Source organism: Myotis nattereri, assembly GCF_964212035.1.
Source record: "Myotis nattereri genome assembly, chromosome: X".
Taxonomy (NCBI): Eukaryota; Metazoa; Chordata; class Mammalia; order Chiroptera; family Vespertilionidae; genus Myotis; species Myotis nattereri.
In genome coordinates, this window is record NC_138078.1 from 150,533,954 (window position 1) to 150,554,524 (window position 20,571).

General features: G+C 39.9%; 1 protein-coding gene across 1 annotated transcript in view; it reads left to right on the forward strand.

Moving 5' to 3' along the window:
- The window catches only part of EFHC2 (EF-hand domain containing 2), a gene marked incomplete at its 5' end in the record, with an annotated part of 114,231 nt that overhangs the window by 78,679 nt on the left and 14,981 nt on the right, over window positions 1-20,571 (forward strand). Inside the window, 2 exons of the mRNA XM_081081798.1 lie at window positions 11,826-12,023; window positions 14,006-14,098. Of these exons, the coding sequence (XP_080937924.1) occupies window positions 11,826-12,023; window positions 14,006-14,098 (291 nt within the window). The remainder of the gene's footprint in view (window positions 1-11,825; window positions 12,024-14,005; window positions 14,099-20,571) is intronic.

A 20,571-nucleotide genomic window follows, 5' to 3' on the forward strand; every position in this document is an offset into this window, starting at 1 on the left:
TAAATTTAACATATTTGAGGGCAATTTCAACTCAACCAAGATAGAATTCCAAATAGAATTGCAGAATCCAATCATTCTTTCACAATGTGTATGTGAAGCAAATCATCATGTTATACACTTTAATATCTACAATTTGTCATTATAACTCCACAAAGCTGGGGAAAAATTCTGAGGAGTGGGACTAGAAATTGGGGTGGTGAGGAGATTCATTATATAACTTATACTTTTTGAATTCATGCCATGATGCATTTGTTTTATATTTTAAAACATATTATCAGTAGAAAAAAAATAAAGACAAGTATAGTGCATAGTGTTCTTTTTTAGAAAAAAAAATTGCAGCACCTAAAAGCAAACCTAGTATAGTCTTTATTGCAAAAGACAAGTAACAGTAGAAGGCAATAGCAATATAAAAACACAAAAGATGACAGGGGGAAAAAAGTCCTCAGAGCTGTTTTGACCCCAAATGTGAACTCTCTGATGACCCCTAGAATCATTATGACACATTCCACCTGCTCAAGGCCAGCATTTGATCCCCTCTCTTTTACTTTCCCATTTAATTCGTGAGCTCCCGTGGGCCATATTACCAGGAATTCCTTTTGAGGAAAGATCAATATGTTTTTCTTGAGGCCCCTTCCCTTCCCCTCCTCCCTTAGTTGTCCAGGAGCCCCAGGGACACTTACTTTGTCCCTAGAGTGTCAGAACATTATCCAACACCACAGTGTGGCTCTTTGCTGTCACAAGGCTGCTGTGAGAGACTGGGTCTGCCAATTTGATGGATGCCACTGGGGTGACTTAATTGAGCAGTGGATTGAGGGCTGGGTTTTGCTGCTGTTTTCAGTTGGGAGAGACATAAATCTGTCTATAAGCTGAAGGAAAAGGATCAATAGGGACCAAGAAATAAAAGGTGCTGATGACAGGCTGGACAATTGATGGATCAGTGAGCAGTTAAGACTAAAGAAGCAGTTAAGGATGGGTCAAGGCTTAGTTATACCTTTTCCAATTCCCCACAATGGATGTTTGAAACTTTCTAACTCTTAAGCTCCTAACCTCATAGCATAAAACTTCATGTCCAGATTAATAAAGAATAGAGAGATCACAATATACAAACCTTACCCAATGCCCTGCATCCACAACTTTGCACGCTTCCTTTCTCATCTCAGTTGTAAAGGTATCCTCCCTGCTGTCCCAAGCTAGCTTCCATGATGGCTCTGTCCTTGAGGCACGCAGCAAGAGACCTGGGACCATATTTGGCCAAACACATCAAATCTTAGTTGATGTTTCTCAGCTCCATGCTTTTCCCTAACAGCCCTCACTCCATATCTACCCTTGCGTTGTTTCCTGAGTGCTCTGGCATCCAATTCTGTTAATATTTCTTCCTTGCTTGACATGCTCCAAGTTCTTCATCCGTTGGAAGGAAATTTGGATGCTGGAACATGGCCCACTTGGGTGCCTTTCATGATTGGGCTAACCCAGTGGTCGGCAAACTGCGGCTCGCGAACCACATGTGGTTCTTTGGCCCCTTGAGTGTGGCCACGAAGTTTCAATCGCACTGTATGTGCGCGCCCGCACGTGGTATTTTGTGGAAGAGCCACACTCAAGGGGCCGCAGTTTGATGACCACTGGGCTAACCTACTAGTTCTCTTATCTCTTGTTTAACTTCCCTATGTTCTAGTCATTCTAAGAGCCCTGACCATCTAGGTTCAAATCTTGGCTCTACCACTTATTAGCTGTGTGCCCTTGGGCAATTGAGGGAACCTTTCTGGGCTTTAGCTCCTCATTTTTAAATGGGGATAATCAAAGTTCCTACTTAAAATATTATGAGGATTAAGTGAGTTCATGCATATGAACCAGTTAGAACAATGTATGGCACTAAGCACTTGATAAATGTTAGCTCCTGTTATGAATACTTTGGATAGCTCCTCAGGTGTATCATCCTCTTGCTCTCCTTGTATCTTTGAGGATATGGTTCTTTCTTCTGTTTTTCCCGAACTCTTTCCCCTACCTGCCCTACTTCTCTGAGTGGCAAATTGTTTTTTATCTTCGAGGTCTGCTCCACTACCACCTCTGCTGTGAGGCCTTCCTGGATTTCCTGCTATGTGTATATACATGCCAGGCTGGATGAGGGGTACTATCACTGAGCTGTTGGACTTAGCCTTATTGCGGCCCTTTTTCTACTTTGTTGACTTCACTTTCCTTCTGGTCTGCGATTAACTTTAGGGCGCAGATATTGAAGGTTGGGGGTTGAATCTAGTCTATTTCTCTCTTATCAATGTGAAAGAGAAACATTGATTGGCTGTCTCCTATAGATGTCCTATCTGGGATCAAACTCATAACCTGGGTATGTGCCCTGACCAGGGATTGAACCCATAACCTTTTGGTGTACTGGGCAACACTCCAACCACTGAGCAACCTGGTCAAGGCTACCACAGCCTTTTTTTTTTTTTTTAACCTACTCATCTACTGATGGGTACTTGGACTGCTTCCAAATCTTGGCTATTGTAAATAATGCTGCAGTGAACATAGAGATGTTTATATTCTTTTGGATTAGTGATTCGGGTTTCTTTGGATATATTCCCAGATGTGGAATTGCTGGGTCATAAGACAGTTCCAGTTTTAGGTTTTGAGGAAACTCCATACTGCTTTCCACAGTGGTTGTACCAGTCTGCATTCCCACCAGCAGTGCATGAGGGTTTCCTTTTCTCCATATCCTTGCCAGCACTTGTTGTTTGTTGACTAATTGATGGTAGCCATTCTGACAGGTATGAGGTGACATCTCATTTGTGGTTTTAATTTGCATCTCTCTGATAGTTAGTGAGGTTGAGCATCTTTTCATATGTCTATTGGCCATCTGTATGTCCTTTTTGGAGAGCTAAGGACATAATTTTAAATACAGACAAATGGTTATGCATAAAGATATTCATTGTGACATTATTTATATAAAAATTGGAAAAAAGCCCATGAAATATCCAATAAGAGAAGTATAGTTTAGCATTTTGGTTTCAGAAGGATATGTGATAAAATGAAATCTATTAGTTATATGAAAAAAAGACTATAAAATATGTTTACAACTATTAAGAAAAAAAGGCAATTAAATACCCATTCATAGAAAAGAGACTGCAAAGAAGTATACCAGAATGTTTACTTGGTTGTATTTGCTTGGTGGGAGTGTATGTGGTTTTCCTTTTGTTTCTTTGATACACTAATTCTATATAATTAGACATGTGTTCTTTTTATGATGGAGTAAAGCGGATAAATTTTATATTTTCAAGTGTGTGTTTAGAAAGAATTAAGAATCTAATTATACATATTTTTGGATATGTTTTTATATGAGTAAGTTTTGAGTTTAGCAAGTTGATTGTAAGCACCCAGAGGGCACAGGCCTGGTCTTGTGTTCAGCCTATTTAATTTCAATATATATCTGTGGGCTTATATGGGCTCGCCCTCCCTGTAAGCCACACCCTCCCCTCCCTTGTAGTATGGCCTCTAAAACATCTGGCAACCACTGAGAAAGAGTTAAAAACAGAAATCCAAACAAGTGATGTTTTCTTGGAGAGAAGTAATCTTTGAACACAGGATGGGTATTAATGAAAAAGAAGGTGGTAGGAAATGAATAATTTTGCTTGTAAATGTAATGAATATTCATTCCTTTCTGCCCACATTGCAAGTTAAGCACCATCATTCGCTGTTACCAAAAATCTTGACATGATTAAAAAACATACCGCTGTTGTCTTAGCTTGATTAAGTGCACATTGTACCAAATTGTAGAAAAATTATAGATGAACATTTTAAAGAGTTTCTCTACACAGAATATTCTTAATAACATACAGCAGTTTCTCTGAACCGCATGAGAAAATCTCATTTTGTTTGGCTACACTTAAATAGCCCCAAAGTTGAGTACACCAAGACATACCGGATTTCAAACTAAATAAATCAAAATTACCATGTACATTCCACTACATGTCAAAACAGGAAAAGCCATAGTATTTGATGTGAAATGAAGATTAGAGCAGTAACAGAGAGATCTAGAAGCTGCTTACATTTATTTGAAATAAGAAAACAGGGTCAATGATTTTCAATGCAGATGTACTTCTCTTCGAGAAAATATATCAAAAAGTCAATTTACAAAGCAGATGGATTTGGCAGTAAGTATTTATACTGCCAAAAGATTCTTTAGTTTCCAAAGGACTTATTTCAGGGTTCAGTGTGCTTCCTTGTCATTAAGAACTTGACAGAAATTAGAGGAATTTAAAACTAAGGTCTTAGGTGCCATTGCCTATTAAAAATGACCCAAATGAAGATAGAGTATTTTTATATGTAATAGAGAGTAAAAGTGGGCATCTCATTTGATATCTAAGACTTAAGCATTTGTGCAGCTTCTAAAATATTACCCATTATATAAAGGAAGACACACCTGGAGTTTATTACATTCTCAGTTCAGACTTAATCCTGAATATGACTATTTAAAATAAGTGCATCATTTTTCTTTTATATTCTGCTGATAAATTATATTATTTCAGTCATCAAAAATATTTTACATTTTTTCAAAGTAAACTTGCTTAAGAGAAATAGCTTCCAGTTTAATACAACTTGAATCTCCACTGTGGAATGATGAGAATAATAAAAACTGCTATTATTTATTGAGTGTTGATAATCCAGGTATTACACTAAATGCTTTTCATATCTTGTTAATTTAACCCTCATTTTATGTATTCAGCAAACTAGTAAATATAGAGGGCTTACTGTATGCCAGGGGCTATTTAAGGTGTTGGGGATTCAGCAGTGAACAAAATCTTACCTAATAATAGACAAACGTGTAAATTGACCATCCCTCCGCTATGCTCACCAGCCAATCAGGAGAGTATGCAAATTAACCCAACAAAGATGATGGTTAATTTGCATATGTAGGCGTGAAGCAGTGGAGCGAAGACTGAAGGCTCCAGCCCAAGCAGCAAAGGCCTGGGTCCCAGGTGCCGGAGGAAAACCGGTGCTGGCAGAAAACCGGTGCCAGCAACCAGGGGAAGGGAAGGCCTATTGCACAAATCTCTTCGTGCAACGGGCCTCTAGTAGATTAATAACTCTACCCTTTGTGGAATTTACCTTCTAGTTGGTGGCGAGATAGGGGGGAGATAAAGTAGATATACAAAATAAGAAAGTACATGTTATACTATGTTGGAGAATGATGAATGCCACTGAAGAAAAGAAAGCAGAGAAGGGGGTTGGGGAAAGACAGACTTGTAGGGGGAAGGGTAACATTTTTTAAAATGATGATCAGCAAAGCCCTCAAGGAGAAGGTGATACTTGAGCAAATGAGAAGATGCCCTACTGGAGGTGAAGGAGCAGACTATGTAACTGTCTTGAGAAAGAGCATTCCAGGTAAAGGGAACAGCAAGTGATAAGACCCTGAAGTTGGAGCATGCCTGGTTTGTATGAGGAAGAACAAGGAGTGCAGTATGGTGGGCGCAAAGGGAAAGAGACAGGACAAGGTCCAAGAGGTAGCAGAAGAGACGACAGACATATCATGTCAGGTCTGGTATGCCATCTTGAGACTTCGAGAAAGATGGCAAGCCCTCAGAGGGTTTTGAACAGAGACATGGCATGATCTGACTTACATTTTAACAGGATCATCCTGGATTCTATGGTGAAATAAAATTCTGTGAGGCAGGTTGTCTTGTCCAACATCACAGATGGGGAACAGAGGCTCAAAAGAAGAGTTAATTTACCAGAGTTCACATTTATTAGTGAATTCGTGTCGCTTGAATTTTAAACCATGGCTGTGTAATTCAAAAGCTCACACTTTCACCGCTAAATCACACTACCTCCCAGTTGCAGACAGGTTTGTGACATAGACTGGAGTAGATGATTTTCTTATAGTCTGCAGTGCTCTCTCTTTCCCCTTTTCTTTGGATTTTCTTGGCTCCTCTGGTGAGGCTACCATGTAACACAACTCCAAAGGACAGCATTTATACCAGGGGTCCTCAAACTTTTTAAACAGGGGGCCAGTTCACTGTCCCTGAGCATTGGAGGGCCGGACTATAGTTTAAAAAAATACTATGAACAAATTCCTATGCACACTGCACGTATCTTATTTTGAAGTAAAAAAACAAAATGGGAACAAATACAATATTTGTATTTGCATGTGGCCCGCAGGCTGTAGTTTGAGGACCCCTGATTTATACCATCGGTCTATAAACGCACTCTCTAGAGGTGGGGAATACCCAGCCTAGGTGGCCATATGGGCTTTTCTCCGATGAGATTGAAGAGCTTTATAGATGGTTTTGAACTATGATGAGCAAAATCTGTTTGGTTAGACATTTGTATTGGCCCCACTTTGATGTAGCTTTCTATTTTTCCTTCCTCAACACACATATTCTACGAGTTACCTCTACCACGGTCTGCCATCTGGCAACACATTAGTCCAACAGTATGCCAGAGTGGGATGAAAGTGATGGGAAGGCATGGTTGTCTGCTCTGTATGGGCAGCTTAAGCTGACGAATGTAAGAGAAAGCCCGAGGGAGTATAGGATGTGAGTAGGCGTGCCCGGCTTTTGATTAAAGGACATGAAATACATTTTCTTTTATGAATATCATATTGAAGGAAATGATAAAGGATCCTACCAAATTGTATCAAAACTATGACTTGGTTTAATTTAGACTCAACAAGATTTTCTTATAAGCTTTAGACCCCAAGGCTTCCACTCTTGAGATATTTACATCAAAATTATTTTTTTTAGTTTGTTTGAAAGACATTGCTTAAACTTTAACAATTCAATATGTAAGAAAATATCCTGAGATTCAGAACTTTAAAATGTAGTTTCAATTTACCATTACTTGACTGGGTTACTTTAATGGAATTATGTCTCGTAAAACTGGCGCATTTCATGTTTCAAAATTTTGCAGTTACCTCAATGTCCTAGAGCAGTTTGGCATTGGTTTTTGGAGTCTTATGACTTTAATAATAAAAACAGAGAAAATCATGGTAGTGTCCTTTAAAAGATTCACTAAAAAATATTGTGATGATCTGTAGTGCAATGTTGAGTAAAGGTGAAGATGACTTGCCATTTGAATCTTTAAGATTAACAATAGTAATCACAGAACACCAGTCAATACAATTACAGCTGCTTTTTAAAAATTGATTTCAGAGACGAAGGGAGCAGGAAAGAGAGATAGAAACATCAATGATGAGAGAGAATCATTGATCAGCTGCCTCCTGCATTTCCCACACTGGAGTTCGAGCCCACAACCCAGGCATGTGCCTTTGATCAGAGTTGAACCTAGGACCCTTCAGTCCTCCGGCTGATGCTCTATCGGATAGATAGAGTCTATCCACTGAGCCAAACCAGTTAGGGTTACAGATACTTTTTAAAATGGATTTTTATTTCCCTTAAATGATTGGGCAGGAAGTACCAAGATCTTATTTCAGACCTTATTTCAGGTTCACTCTGAAGGTTTAGATGAGGAAGGGCTATATGTAATGGAAGTTGTTTTTATTTTTGTAGTTGCTGCTAAGTAAAAATGGAGTAGGAAGAAAACAAGTTGGCAGGTCTTCAATAGGTTACACATAGAATTGCTATATGACCCAGCAATTCAACTCCTGCATATATGTTGAAAACAGATATTTAAACAAAAATTTGTACATGAATGTTCAGAGCAGCACTATTCATAATAGCCAAAATGTGGAAATAACCCATATGTCCATTTGCTTACATGAATGGATAAGCAAAGTGTGGTACATTCATACAATGGAATATTATTCAGCCATAAGAGGAATGTACTGACACATGCTACAACATGGATGAACATAAAAAACCCCACACTATTCTAAGTAAGAAAAGTCAAACAGGAAAGACCATACTGTATGATTCCATTTAGTGGTTGCCAGGTGGGCAGAGAACTATCGGCGAGGAGGCAAATGGAATGACATCTTTGGGGTGATGAAATGTTTTGGAAGTAGATAGAGGTGGTGATTGTGCAACATTGTGAGTGTACTAAATGTCACTAATGGTAAATTTTATATTATGTGTATTTTACCACAACAAAAAAAATGGAGTGTGCACCTTTTGATAAGATTCCTATTTTGTGGTGAGGCCCATTAAAGATTGACAGAGTGGGGTGAATCCTAAAGAAGGGGTAGTGGCAAACTCACGGGGCGTGGTGGCAGCCTCTTGAGTCCTGCAAAACAAGACTTGTACTTTCTGATTGGGATCGCTGGTTCAGTGACCTGCCACGTGACTAAGAACACTTTTAAGTCTGTGAGAGCTTGTTTGAAATTCTCACATAAAACCATGGAAAGTCATGGGATACTGAACCATTTAAAACCTAAGCATACAGAAACCCAGCAGATATAAATTTTAACTGCAGTAAAGCCAGGATTATTTCAGTTTATCCAATGAAAAGAAAATAAACTTTTACAGCCTGGTGGTGCTAGAATAAGTTTAGTTAAAGGTATGTGGAAAGTTTCTTGTTATTGCCACATACAGTGGGCCCTTGACTTACAAGTGTCCCGACCAACGAGTTTTTTGAGATACCAGCTGTCTCTCTGCCGATTTTTTGCATTGAGTTGACAGAGTAATTTGAGTTAACGAGCTCCTTAACGAGCTCAGTCTCAGAACGAATTAAACTCATAAGTCAAGGCCCCACTGTACATCTTTTCCCTGGTCCTTGGGTGTGTGCCACTCCTTCACACCATTTTCTACCCTCAAAAGGAAAAAGCTTTCAAGTGTTTTTTCTCTGATTATGAAAATAATATTTATTATAAAAATTCAGAAAAAGTGTACTATATCTATTGATATCTCTATCTATCTATCTATCTATCATCTGTCTATCAGCTATATATCATCTATCCATCCATTTATCTACCAGCAATCAGCAATAATGCTGTAGATGTCATGGCATGTATCCTTCCAAGTCTTTTCTCCTATGAATATATATGTACCACTATCTTCAGTTTCATTGGGATCATACTACATTTATCAACATAGCATGGGCATCTTTCATACCAGTAAATACCAATAAACAACACACTTTTCATGGTTGCATAGTGTTTATTTTATGTACATGTCATGACTGATTATTCCATGACCAATGTTCTAAATGAGCCAGGGGATTTCCTGGGAGTGGTTACTTCGTGGCCACTTAACAGTCAGAGATGGTTGGTGACTCAGGGTTTCTGAAATTTTCCTTTATTTATGCTGGTCAGTTATAGCCCTCAAAGCAGAGATCATGCATGGTAAAGGGAATACAGGTCTGGAAAAATTATCTCCAAACCCACTGCCTTAAGAATCTTTCCCTGACTGAGCCCTATTCCATCTGGTCATTTTGTCTTCTGCGTCCCAACAGAAGGGGACATAGCAGGAGCATGGGCTTTGGAGCCAGATGGCAAGGGCTCACATTCTGGCTTTTGCAACACTGGGCCTAACACTGAACATTTCTGTGCCTCAGAGTTCTCATCTGTAAAATGAAGATAAGAGGAGTACCTACCTTCTAGTCCAGATGAGATGACCCATGTCAAAAGTACTTGGTAGCACAGGACCTGAATGAATGAATGGCAAGATTTCTTACAATTACTCTTCTTCAATTGGCCCTCCCAGTTTGTGGTTTTGAGAGCTCATCTGTATGTTTGGGAAGCCCTATTTGATGATAGACTCTGAAAATTTCAGATGCCAAAGTAACCTTCCAGTATTTTACTCACAGTGAGCCCCTAGCCAAGATTGCTGATTGATTGACCTAACCAGTGGTCAGCAAACTCATTAGTCAACAGAGCCAAATACCAACAGTACAACGATTGAAATTTCTTTTGAGAGCCACATTTTTTAAACTTAAACTAGATAGGTAGGTACGTTATTATTAACTTAATTAGGGTACTCCTAAGGCTTAGGAAGAGCCACACTCAAGGGGCCAAAGAGCCGCATGTGGCTCGCGAGCTGCAGTTTGCAGACCACTGACCTAAACTAACTTGCTGCAGTTGTGAAGCCTTCTTGATTGAATTTGGCCTTATATTTTATTTGACAAAAGGAAACCCCCAGAAACCCTGAGAAGTGAATGTAGGTGAAATGCAGTTCCTTGAGATAGGTGAACATCATAACTGTGGGCTTTCCTACACTCTAAGGAAATTCTTGACCAGGAGAATCTAGAATGCTATCTAATAATAGACAAACAGGGTAATTGACCATACCTTCGCTATGCCTCCCATTGGCTAATCAGCGTGATATGCAAATTAACCACCAACAAAGATGGTGGTTAATTTGCATATGTAGGCTCTAAGCAGCGGGAGCGAAGACTGAAGGCAAGCCGGAGCCACGAAGACGAAGACGGAGGATGTAAGGCGGCTCCGGCCGGGGTGAAGGCCTGGGTCCCGGGTGCCGGAGGAAAACAGGTGCTGGCAGCCAGGAGAAGGGAAGGCCTATTACATGAATCTCTTTGTGCAACAGGCCTCTAGTTCTTAAATAATAGTGATAATGACAAGAAATACATAAAAGAACTGAAAGCCATTATTCTGAAAGACAGTCTACAGCAGAAGAGCATATAAAATCTTCTATTCCTTCATTTATTCGGTATTCTAGGGAACTGAATTATTTCCGGCAAGTAAATTTTCTAGATGATGAAAGTTTATTCATTGACCTGCCATAACAGTTGCATTTTAATGATTTTGATGTAACTCTTTCTAATGCATTCTGCATGGTTTATAGGTTTCATATAGAGAAAAACAATTCAGCCCATTTGCCAGGCTTTGAATCTGCATCATTATTATGTTGTTGCATTTTTTAAGCTCTGCCCAATAATCTCAATGCCATTTGCCTTCTAAAGACTCAGACAACTGTACCCTTACACAGCTCTTTTCATTTTTTTAAAAAAATTATATTTTTATTGATTTCAGAGAAGAAGGGAGAGGGAGAGACAGAAACATCAATCATGAGAGAGAATCGTTGATCGGCTGCCTCCTGCACACCCCCCTCTGGAATTGAGCCACAACCCGGGCATATGCCCTGACTGGGAATTGAACCATGACCTCCTGGTTCATAGGTCAACCCTCAACCACTGAGCCATGCTGGCTGGGTTCTTTTCACTTTTTTCTTTCATTTTTTTTTCTCACTGGCAGGGTATGTCAGTTTTTACTTTTTACTACAGAAATGTTCTTAAGCTTTCCCCCATCTCCAAAACATCTTTTTCATTTACTGATTTATACATTTCATACCCTGGGAAACCAAAATTCCAAGTCTGTTACTATTTTGTGTAAAGTAAGATTAATAGGCATTTTAATGAAATCATGCATTTAGTGATAGGTTTTTCGACCATTCAAGGACTTTAAAATTTTACTTCCTGGTTGTAGGCTATTATCAGGTAGAAGTTTGACTCTGGGAAAAATACCATTTTATTAAATCTATAGTGCTTACAGTTTTCTATTCTAGCACTGGTACCTTCTTGCCATTCATAAGTAGAGAAATTAAATTAAAGAAACAATCACCTGTCCTCTATTCAGTTGGTAAAAGTTTGTGAAATGAAATTTGGGTATTTTTAATAGAAAGTGAAGGAAAATATTCTTAGATATAACTTCATGAGTGTTTTTCCATTTTCTTTTTTTTTTATTTTATTGCTTAAAGTATTACAAAGGGTATTACATATGTGTCCATTTTATCCCCCCGCCCTAAACAGTCCCCCAGCCTCCCCTATCCCCCAGTGTCTTATGTCCATTGGTTATGCTTATATGCATGCATACAAGTCCTTTAGTTGATCTCTTACCCCCCTACCTCCTGCCCCCCAACCCTCCCCGGCCTTCCCGCTGCAGTTTGACAATCTGTTTGAGGCAGCTCTGTCCATTTTCTTTACAGAAACATACTGATGGATATAACTGTTGGGAGACTCATAGAGCAAGAATTTATAACCATTGTACGTCACTATGGAGTGCCTGAAAAACCGTGTCCAAATGAGACTACCCTACTTTCAATGGCTCATGAACAGTTCAGGAAAATTTTTTTTGAGGATTTTGACAAACTCATTGATTACTGTCAATACGTAGATCAAGAAAAGTAAGCTTTTATTGATTCTAATATGTAATGTAAGTTTCTGTGAACCTGACGACTGAAGAAATTTATATTTTATCAACTTGGGAAAAAAGAAATTGACATCTCATCATATTCTACTGTTCAGCAAAGCCACCTTAAATCATTTTGGGAGAGTATCTGGGTGAAAATATTTTATAGTGATACTTCAAAAGAATAGAATGCTCCTTTGCATTTCGTTTTAATTGATTTCTAGAAGCTTTCAACTGAAATGTAGCAAATTAAGATGTTAGAAGGTTTAATCCTGAGATTTCTTCTTACGTTATTTTAGTGATAACTGGGATTTATAAACAAGACTTTTGTAATATACAGAATAGGGAACTTGCAAGTCAACTTTTAAAAAATTTCTTTGAAATTATTTTTTTCTTGAAAATAATGAAGTTCAGCATAATCTATTTCTAGTACATTTATCATGTTTGTACTAAGCTTTATTAAGTCATTGTTATTAACAACTGGAGCCCCACCTAAATATGTTTTGGTATTCATCTTACCCACAGACCTGATAGAGAGTGTGTGTGGGTATTTATCTGGCGTTATAAAATCTTAGTTCTAACTCTAGCTTCTAATTTTGTTATTACACACCACTGCAATCACTCTTCCTAATGAAACCTTCCCTCAGTCCCCAACCCTGAAGTCTGCACCCAAGTAGCCAGCTGCACACCCTATAACTTTGAAGATCCTAAAGTTCATCTTAATAATGAACATGATTTTTTCCTAATCCGTAATATATCCTCATTGAGGTTTTTTAAAATTTATTTTATTGATTTTTTTACAAAGAGGAAGGGAGAGAGATAGAGTTAGAAACATCGATGAGAGAGAGAAACATTGATCAGCTGCCTCCTGCACATCTCCTACTGGGTCTGTGCCCGCAATCAAGGTACATGCCCTTGACCGGAATCGAACCTGGGACCTTTCAGTCTGCAGGCTGATGCTGTATCCACTGAGCCAAACCGGTTTCGGCCTCATTGAGTTTTTATAAAAATTGTATTTTTCCTTGAATTGTAAGTTTCCTTGAGCCTCTCAGAGGATGTGTGGCCTGAGCTTTGCATAACTCTGGCCCTGCCTTCCACCTTGGTGCTACTCCTTCCCCAGGGTGAAAAGTGTGGCCCTCCTTCAGAATAATGGAGCTGCTTGGTTAGACATCTTTGAGATTTTTTCAGGTCTAACAAGCTTTGATTCTAAACATAAATTTTGTCATAATTTTGCCTGTTGCCTGGAAGAACATTGGCTGAGTGAGAACATTCGACAAGGATTTCTGTGTCCCCAGCAGGCTGGGGAAAATTACTGTTGGGCTGCTCTGGAGAAAATATGTGACAAAAAGGTGAATGTTAAGGCCCCTGCTGGGGCTTCCAGGTTGTAAGGTGTGGGTCCAAGGAAAAGAGTAGGAAAACACCCTCCACTTGTGTTGGAGCCTCTAGCTACCTGTCAAATTAAGAGATGTTTTCAAATATCAGGACCATTTTTGACTGGTGGTCAAGAATGCAGATCGATTACTTAGAGCAACACTCGTGGCTATAGCTTTAATAGGCTACTATCACCAATCAACAATCTGAATCTTGTGGAAAGACCTTTGTAAGGACAGAATCTGATGAGTTCTAAAATGGAAAAAGTTGATGAAATACAATATGACTGTTTTTCCTTACTGTGAATTCCAATATCAATTTTCATACTGATTTCCATGTGTACATTTTTAGAGTACAATGTATTTTTCCCCTATAGCATGCAATTGTTACTTGAAAGACCCAAAGTATATATAAGCTCATTTTTTAAAATTTTTTATTGATTAAGTTATTACATATGTGTCCTTATCCCCATGTTACCGCCTCCCCCCTCCCCCACTCATGCCCTCACCCTCCTGTTGTCTGTGTCCATTGGTTAGGCCTATATGCTTGCCTATAAGTCTCTTGGTTGATCTCTCCCCCTTATTCATTTATTTTGTTTTAATCTAGTAAAACGAAATTGCCCAGCAAATTCATCGAAACGCTATGCAAGTCCGCCAGGTTGCCTTTGAGTAATGAACTTATACACTCCTTAGTGTCCAAGTAAGTAAGATCTGCATCCTTAATGGGAATTATCCTTCATGCTTTTCTTTAGGGGACTATTCCTGATTTTCCATTTACCTTTCATTACCTTTGATTTACCCTTGACTATTTTGATTATATTATTGATGACACACCTCCATTTTAACTACTACAAAAGGAAAAGTTAATTATGATTTAAATGTTAGAGAGCCTATTATGAATTACTAAAGTCCTGGTGCACGGGATTCATGCACTGGTGGGGGGAGTGGCCTGCGGGGATCAGCCCGCAGCAGGAGTAGCTGCTCATCCCGGTCAGCAGGTCAGCTGAGTGGCTGTGGACCTGCCCTCTGAGCAGCTGCTCCCACTGTGGGAGTGCCGCTCATCCCGGTCAACTGAGAGGTGCTCCCACTGTCGGAGTGCACTGACCATCAGGGGGCAGCTCCTGCATTGAGCATCTGCCCTCTGGTGGTCAGTGCACATCATAGCAACTGCTCAACTGGTTGTTCTGGTCGTTCCGCCATTCGGTCGCTGGGCTTTTATTATATAGGATTATTTTATCTTCTTACCATTAAGACACACTCGCATATACATAGGCTGTGGGGCAAAATGAAATTGCACAACTTCATTGGTTATGAGGGTATTAGATGTAAAATTCAGGGCATATTTTTCAAAGCAGTAGTTCTTGATGGGTAAGGACATGCCATAAGAGGACATGGTGTTATTAGCACAGGGCTCTATCTTGCTAGAGCACCAGATGTAAAGCATAGAGACTCTAATGTCACAAAAGAAAAGCATGGTGAACTGCTTTATAAAACAAATCATTTATCCTGTAGAACCTAACTTTTGAGCTCGGTGTGTCCGCATTTTGAAAAACCCTACCTTAACTCTGGTGCTGTGTCACATATAGAAATTTTTTAATATTTGCAACCATAATAAAACAAAGACTTATATTTTTGATATTTATTTTATATATTTAAATGCCATTTAACAAAGAAAAATCAACCAAAAAATGAGTTCGCGTGTCACCTCTGACATGCGTGTCATAGGTTTGCCATCACTGGTCTAGAATAAGATCTGTGACTTAACTCCTGGACCTTTCAAATGCATACCCCCTACTCCTAACCATTTTGAATTACTGTCTAAATAGCCAGTAGATTATAATATATTGACAGTTCTATCTCCTTCCTGCTGCTTCTCACTCTCTCATCTCCATTCCCACTATTTTCACTCTTATTCGGACCCACATTTCTTCTTGACTTTTTCAGGATTTACACATTGTTCTTTCTTCCACTAATCTCTTAATTTTATTTTTTAATTATTTTTAATTTTTTATTGATTAAGTTATTACATATGTGTCCTTATCGCCATGTTACCCCCTATCCCCTCCCCCTGCTGATGCCCTCACCCCCCCCCCCCCGCCCCTGTTGTCTGTGTCCATTGGTTAGGCTTATATGCTTGCATATAAGTCCTTTGGTTGATCTTAATTTTAAAATCTATCTTTACATACAGCAGCTAAGTACCTTAGAGTAAAAATATCATAATGCAATTCTTCTACTCACAAACCTTCTATACCATCTCAAAGAAAGACCAAAGTCCTTAGCTTTGAACTCTTTTTCTCCATCATGGAGCTTAGGGTTGTCATTTGGAGCATTGTTCTCAAGCAGGGTCCGGAGTAGGGAGTCCTCATCTGAGACAAAAGGAGAAATGGAAAGAACAGATAAAACTTAATCCCATGTGGGAGAACTAGGATCCAAGGTATCAGGAGGGGGATCAAGAAGAGGGCCAGTCCTGACTGGTGTTGGGGCATCGTCTCTTACACTGAAAGGTGGCAGGTTCGATGACCTTTCAAGGCACATGCCCACAATGCAGTTTGAGCCCTGGTCAGGATGCATATGGAAGGCAACAGATCGATGTTTCTTTCTCATATTAATGCCTCCCATCTCCCCCTCTCTTATTCTCTCCAAAATCAATTAAAGAAACATATTTTGGGGTGAGGATTAAAAAAAAATAAAAGGGCCAATCCACTTGGGTGTGGGTGTGCATTAGATTGATATGGGGTTGTTTTGTACATCTGCTCTATTTGCTTATACTTGCTAGCAGTAGGGTGAAGAATAACTAGGTCATCCTGGTGTAAAAACCCTGAGATGAGGTAAGCAGATCTAGGAGTCAGGGTTCTTCACAGTTAACACATTCCCAAAACTCCCTTCCCATTCCCACTGGTCAAGCCAAATGGGCCAGTTAGCATTTCACATGGATACCTCCTGCCTTCCCACTTTTATTTGCCTTTTTTTCTTACTATTTTTTTCAGTATAGAGTAACTTCCATTTTTTTTCACTTGCTGAAAGCTTGCTTTTCCTTTAAAACTCTTTTCAAGTAGTACCACATCTATGAAGCCCTCCCAGATTGCTTGGCTGACAGTGATTATCTCCTCCTAAGGCAGTGGTTCTCAACCTGTGGGTCGCGACCCCTTTGGCGGTCGAACGACCCTTTCACAGGGGTCGCCTAAGACCATCCTGTACATCAGATATTTACATGACGATTCATAACAGTAGCAACATGACAGTTATGCAGTAGCAACGAAAATAATTTTATGGTTGGGTCACAACATGAGGAACTGTATTTAAAGGGCCAGAAGGTTGAGAACCACTGTCCTAAGGAGTCTTACAACACTATTTATGTTTCTCTTTTTGGCCCTCACCTTGTAATGAAAATTTGTGACTGATGTTTGATCTATTCAGATGCAGACCTACTTCTAACCTGTTTGATTTACCACCTATAAGCAAACAGTGTATTGTTGCATGCACCTCATATTCCTTACCTCTAGAATGAGATAACAATACCTATTTCCCAGCGGTTCTGAGTATGAATTGAGATAACATACATAAAGTACTGCCCCTGGGTCTAAGTATTGATTGGGAACTAGGAGAGTAGTTTCAGTTGGAATCCATAGACCACACACTCTGACTTAGAAATGAACTGGAAGAAACCTATGTACTTTACATAGAGGAAGTCTTGTTTTTAACAGTTGGATATGAATGCCTTTCACATTTCAAGCTATTTTGTAGTCAGGCAACTGTGGATGTTTATTAGATTTTCTCTTGATGGTCTCAAGGATGAGTTATCCTGGGAAGTCCAGAATGTGGGAGCCTGACCTCTGGAGGACCTACATGTTTCTTATCCAATACTGGGGCCACCAAGTCATCATCCTCTCATTCTCTCAGCAGACTGTTTTGTCTTTGCCTTTACAATTTGACATTAAAGGCAGGGAGACTATTCCACAACTCGCTTCGAGGCCCTCCCAGTCTCAGAACACATCTGCCTCTGAGCCCAGCTTCGCTTCAAGGAGGTCATCCCTCTGAGCCACTAAGCCAACCATGTTCAGTCTAACTTTGCCTCTAATTGTGCAGTGACCCTTCTCGACACTCAGGAGAAACTTCAGACTAATCAGATTAGAAAATGTCTCATTCTCATTCCCCTCTCCCTCCAATATGCCCTGCCATGATTTGGGTCACATGCTTGGTGTTTTGCATCATCTCCACAGATTCCTTTCAAAGGCTGCCCTAATTCCTAACGGGCCCATCAGCCTTCAGCCTACATTTATATTCTGCATTCTTATTGTTCCCCATAGACTCCACAGGGCTTTCCAGAGCCTTGACCAGACTCTCCTTCTGCATAGCCCTCCTGTGGCACGCTAGCCAGAGCCCCTCTGACGTCTACAGTCTCCCATGGGAGGCAGCCATGGAGTTTGTTGATTTGTTTCAATGCCCACTCTGTCCAGGGGCAGTTTTACCTGCCTTGAGATAGAACTGGGCAGCTGTTGAACAGCTGTATAGCTCTGAATTCATATCAGGAGACCAAAAACAATATGGCTAATGGTTTGGATGTTTCTTTTACTCAGTGATCATTACCCATGTGTTTCTCCTGACCCTGTGTTTTGGTACTAAGATTTTCCTCTACTCTATTTCCATTTTTTTTCTTGTTCTTTATTGGAAATTTTCCTAATTAGCAAAACTCAAGCTGGAATCAGGACTTCAAAATATTTCCACATCCGGATACCCCAGCCCCCATCAGTTTGTGCTGTGGTAGGTGATATGAGGTCACCTTACTTACCAAATGAAGTCATTTTACTAATGCACAGAGCATCAGACTTAAATATCTATGTAGTGGTACCTATTACCCATTAATAACAGGAGTAGCACTCAGTATTGACATAGTGCCAAGAGCCCTAGAATATTTTGTAAATCCTTGAGCATATTAAGAAGAGCATTTTAGTTGATGGCAGGTATGATTCCTCATTTCATAAATGGAAATATTGAGGTATAAGGAGGCTCTCTCAATGAAAGAGCATGCTTCAGGTTAAGATGAATCTCTAATGGAATAACAACTCCCTAAGATACCCAAATCTTTGTTCCTATCTGAGCGCCTAGGGATAAGGACTATGTCCCGTTCATCTTAGCAGCCTTAGGAACTTGTCCTATGCCAGTATGTTGGGCAAGGGGCAAAAACAGCTTCATTTCTACCAGACCTGAATCTGAAGTACTGCCAGGGTCCAGCCCCAGCAGGTCCAGGTGTCCCCAGTACAACTGTACTGCCTCCTTCCCATGTGAACTTCGTAAATTGAGTCAACCCCTCTGAGCCTTCATTTGTATATTAATATTTCCTCAGTACTAACAAGAAATTCTGGTTCTCAAACCATAACAAGTAGCGAGTATTCTGAAGTCATTCAATTTTGTGTTCCTTGTGGGACTAGGGAGTAAAGAGGTAGCCTCCTTCCCTAATTGTGGATCAAGACTTGGAATAGTTGGAAATTCAAGTGCAGCTCTTTCTCCAGCAACTCTGCCCCAAGCTAGTCTTTTACAGCTGGCTTTGGGCTCCATGGAATGCCTTCGAATTGGCCTCCCAAGAGAGCTGCTGCCTCATCCAGAAATATCATTTAAAATGGAAAAAGTTAACAGGGCTTTAAAATTATCTCATTATACTCTACCCAGCCTCACCCTCTGCCCCCTTCCAGAGGCATGGCTTAGGCTCAAGTGATTTCACCAACAATACCTGGCAGGAAAGCTTAGGGGCAAGGGTTGAGCCATGTAGCAGCTATTGTTGCAGTGTTTGGTACACTGGGAAATTTTCACAGAGAAGGCTCGCTCTCTCTCTCTCTCTCTCTCTCTCTCTCTCTCTCTCCCACCCTCCCTCCCTCCCACATCTCTCCCTCTCATGCTTTCTATCTTTTCAAATATCAGGTGATTTGTACTTTAAGAAATTTTTAAATATTCAAAACTGTGTGGACCAACAGAACATTGATCGTGTGTACTGTCTGTACTTGGCAGCTGTGACCTGCCTCACTGAGGTGATCTGTGCTGGGATCACAATTGAAATTTAGAGGCCTGGCTATTTGAGACAACCAGAGTTACTCATTGACAACTTGGGCAATGCCAGTTTTCCAACTCTACATGTTTGTTGGCATAGTTGCCCAGAGCTCCAATTTTTTTTTCAAGTTTCAGGTTTTTAAGAATCTCACCAGGTGCTTCAGTGAACATCTCTGGGTTTTCTGGATAATGAACGGAAACCAAACACAATTGAGTCTAAAGTGCGTCTTCATTGTCCTCCTTCTTTTCCTAATCATGAAGCTAGCCCATTACTGTAAGTCATATGATGGTCTTTGCAGCAGAGGGGAACCCATATTAGTCTTCAGCAAAATACAGCTACTGCTGTACGTTTCCTCTTCACAGATGGTGGAAATCAAGCAGATCAGCATTATTCCCCATGACAAATAGATGGATGGATTCTACAGTTTTCAAGCCATTCATCATGTTTGGGAGGGGGAGCAAGAACAGCCATCAAATGACACATTAGAGTCACTTCTAAGAACTCCCACCTAGTGAGGCATTGGGAATCATGCTTGGGGGTCATTATTTTCTAGAGAGGATCCAGATAAATTGCTTCCTCTCCCTCTTCTTCCACAAACATGTCCCTTAGTTTGTTCAGGGAAGGAAGTGGTGGCTTGCTCAAGTATCAAAGGGAAAGAAGAATTTATGGAGATTTTAGGAAAACACTTTAGTGCTGTGAACTGGGAATTTAAAGTCCGGAGTCTGACTTTTAACAAGCATAAGAACACTTAAAAACAAGAGTTAGTGCTGCCCTTTAGGGCAGTTACCCTGGAACTCTGTGCACTAATTTCAACAATGTTGTCATAGAAAGTTCTTCTTTGAAATTGTTTTTTCCAAAGAATTTCCTCTAGAGTGGCAAATCATTATCCTTTGACCATGAATAAGTCTTAGAGCTAAATATTTGAAAAGGAACAAAGTAGAGGACTCAGGTGGAGAATCAGGATCTTAACATTTGTGGTCAGAAGTATAGCATGTGCTAGTATACAATTCATAATTTGAAAGGATGTGTAGGATTTGGTGAATGATGGTCTGTAGTCACAAGGCAGGGAGGATTCCATGATGGGTGATAGATAATACTCAGGGTTGAATGTAGGCACTGACCTAGTTGTT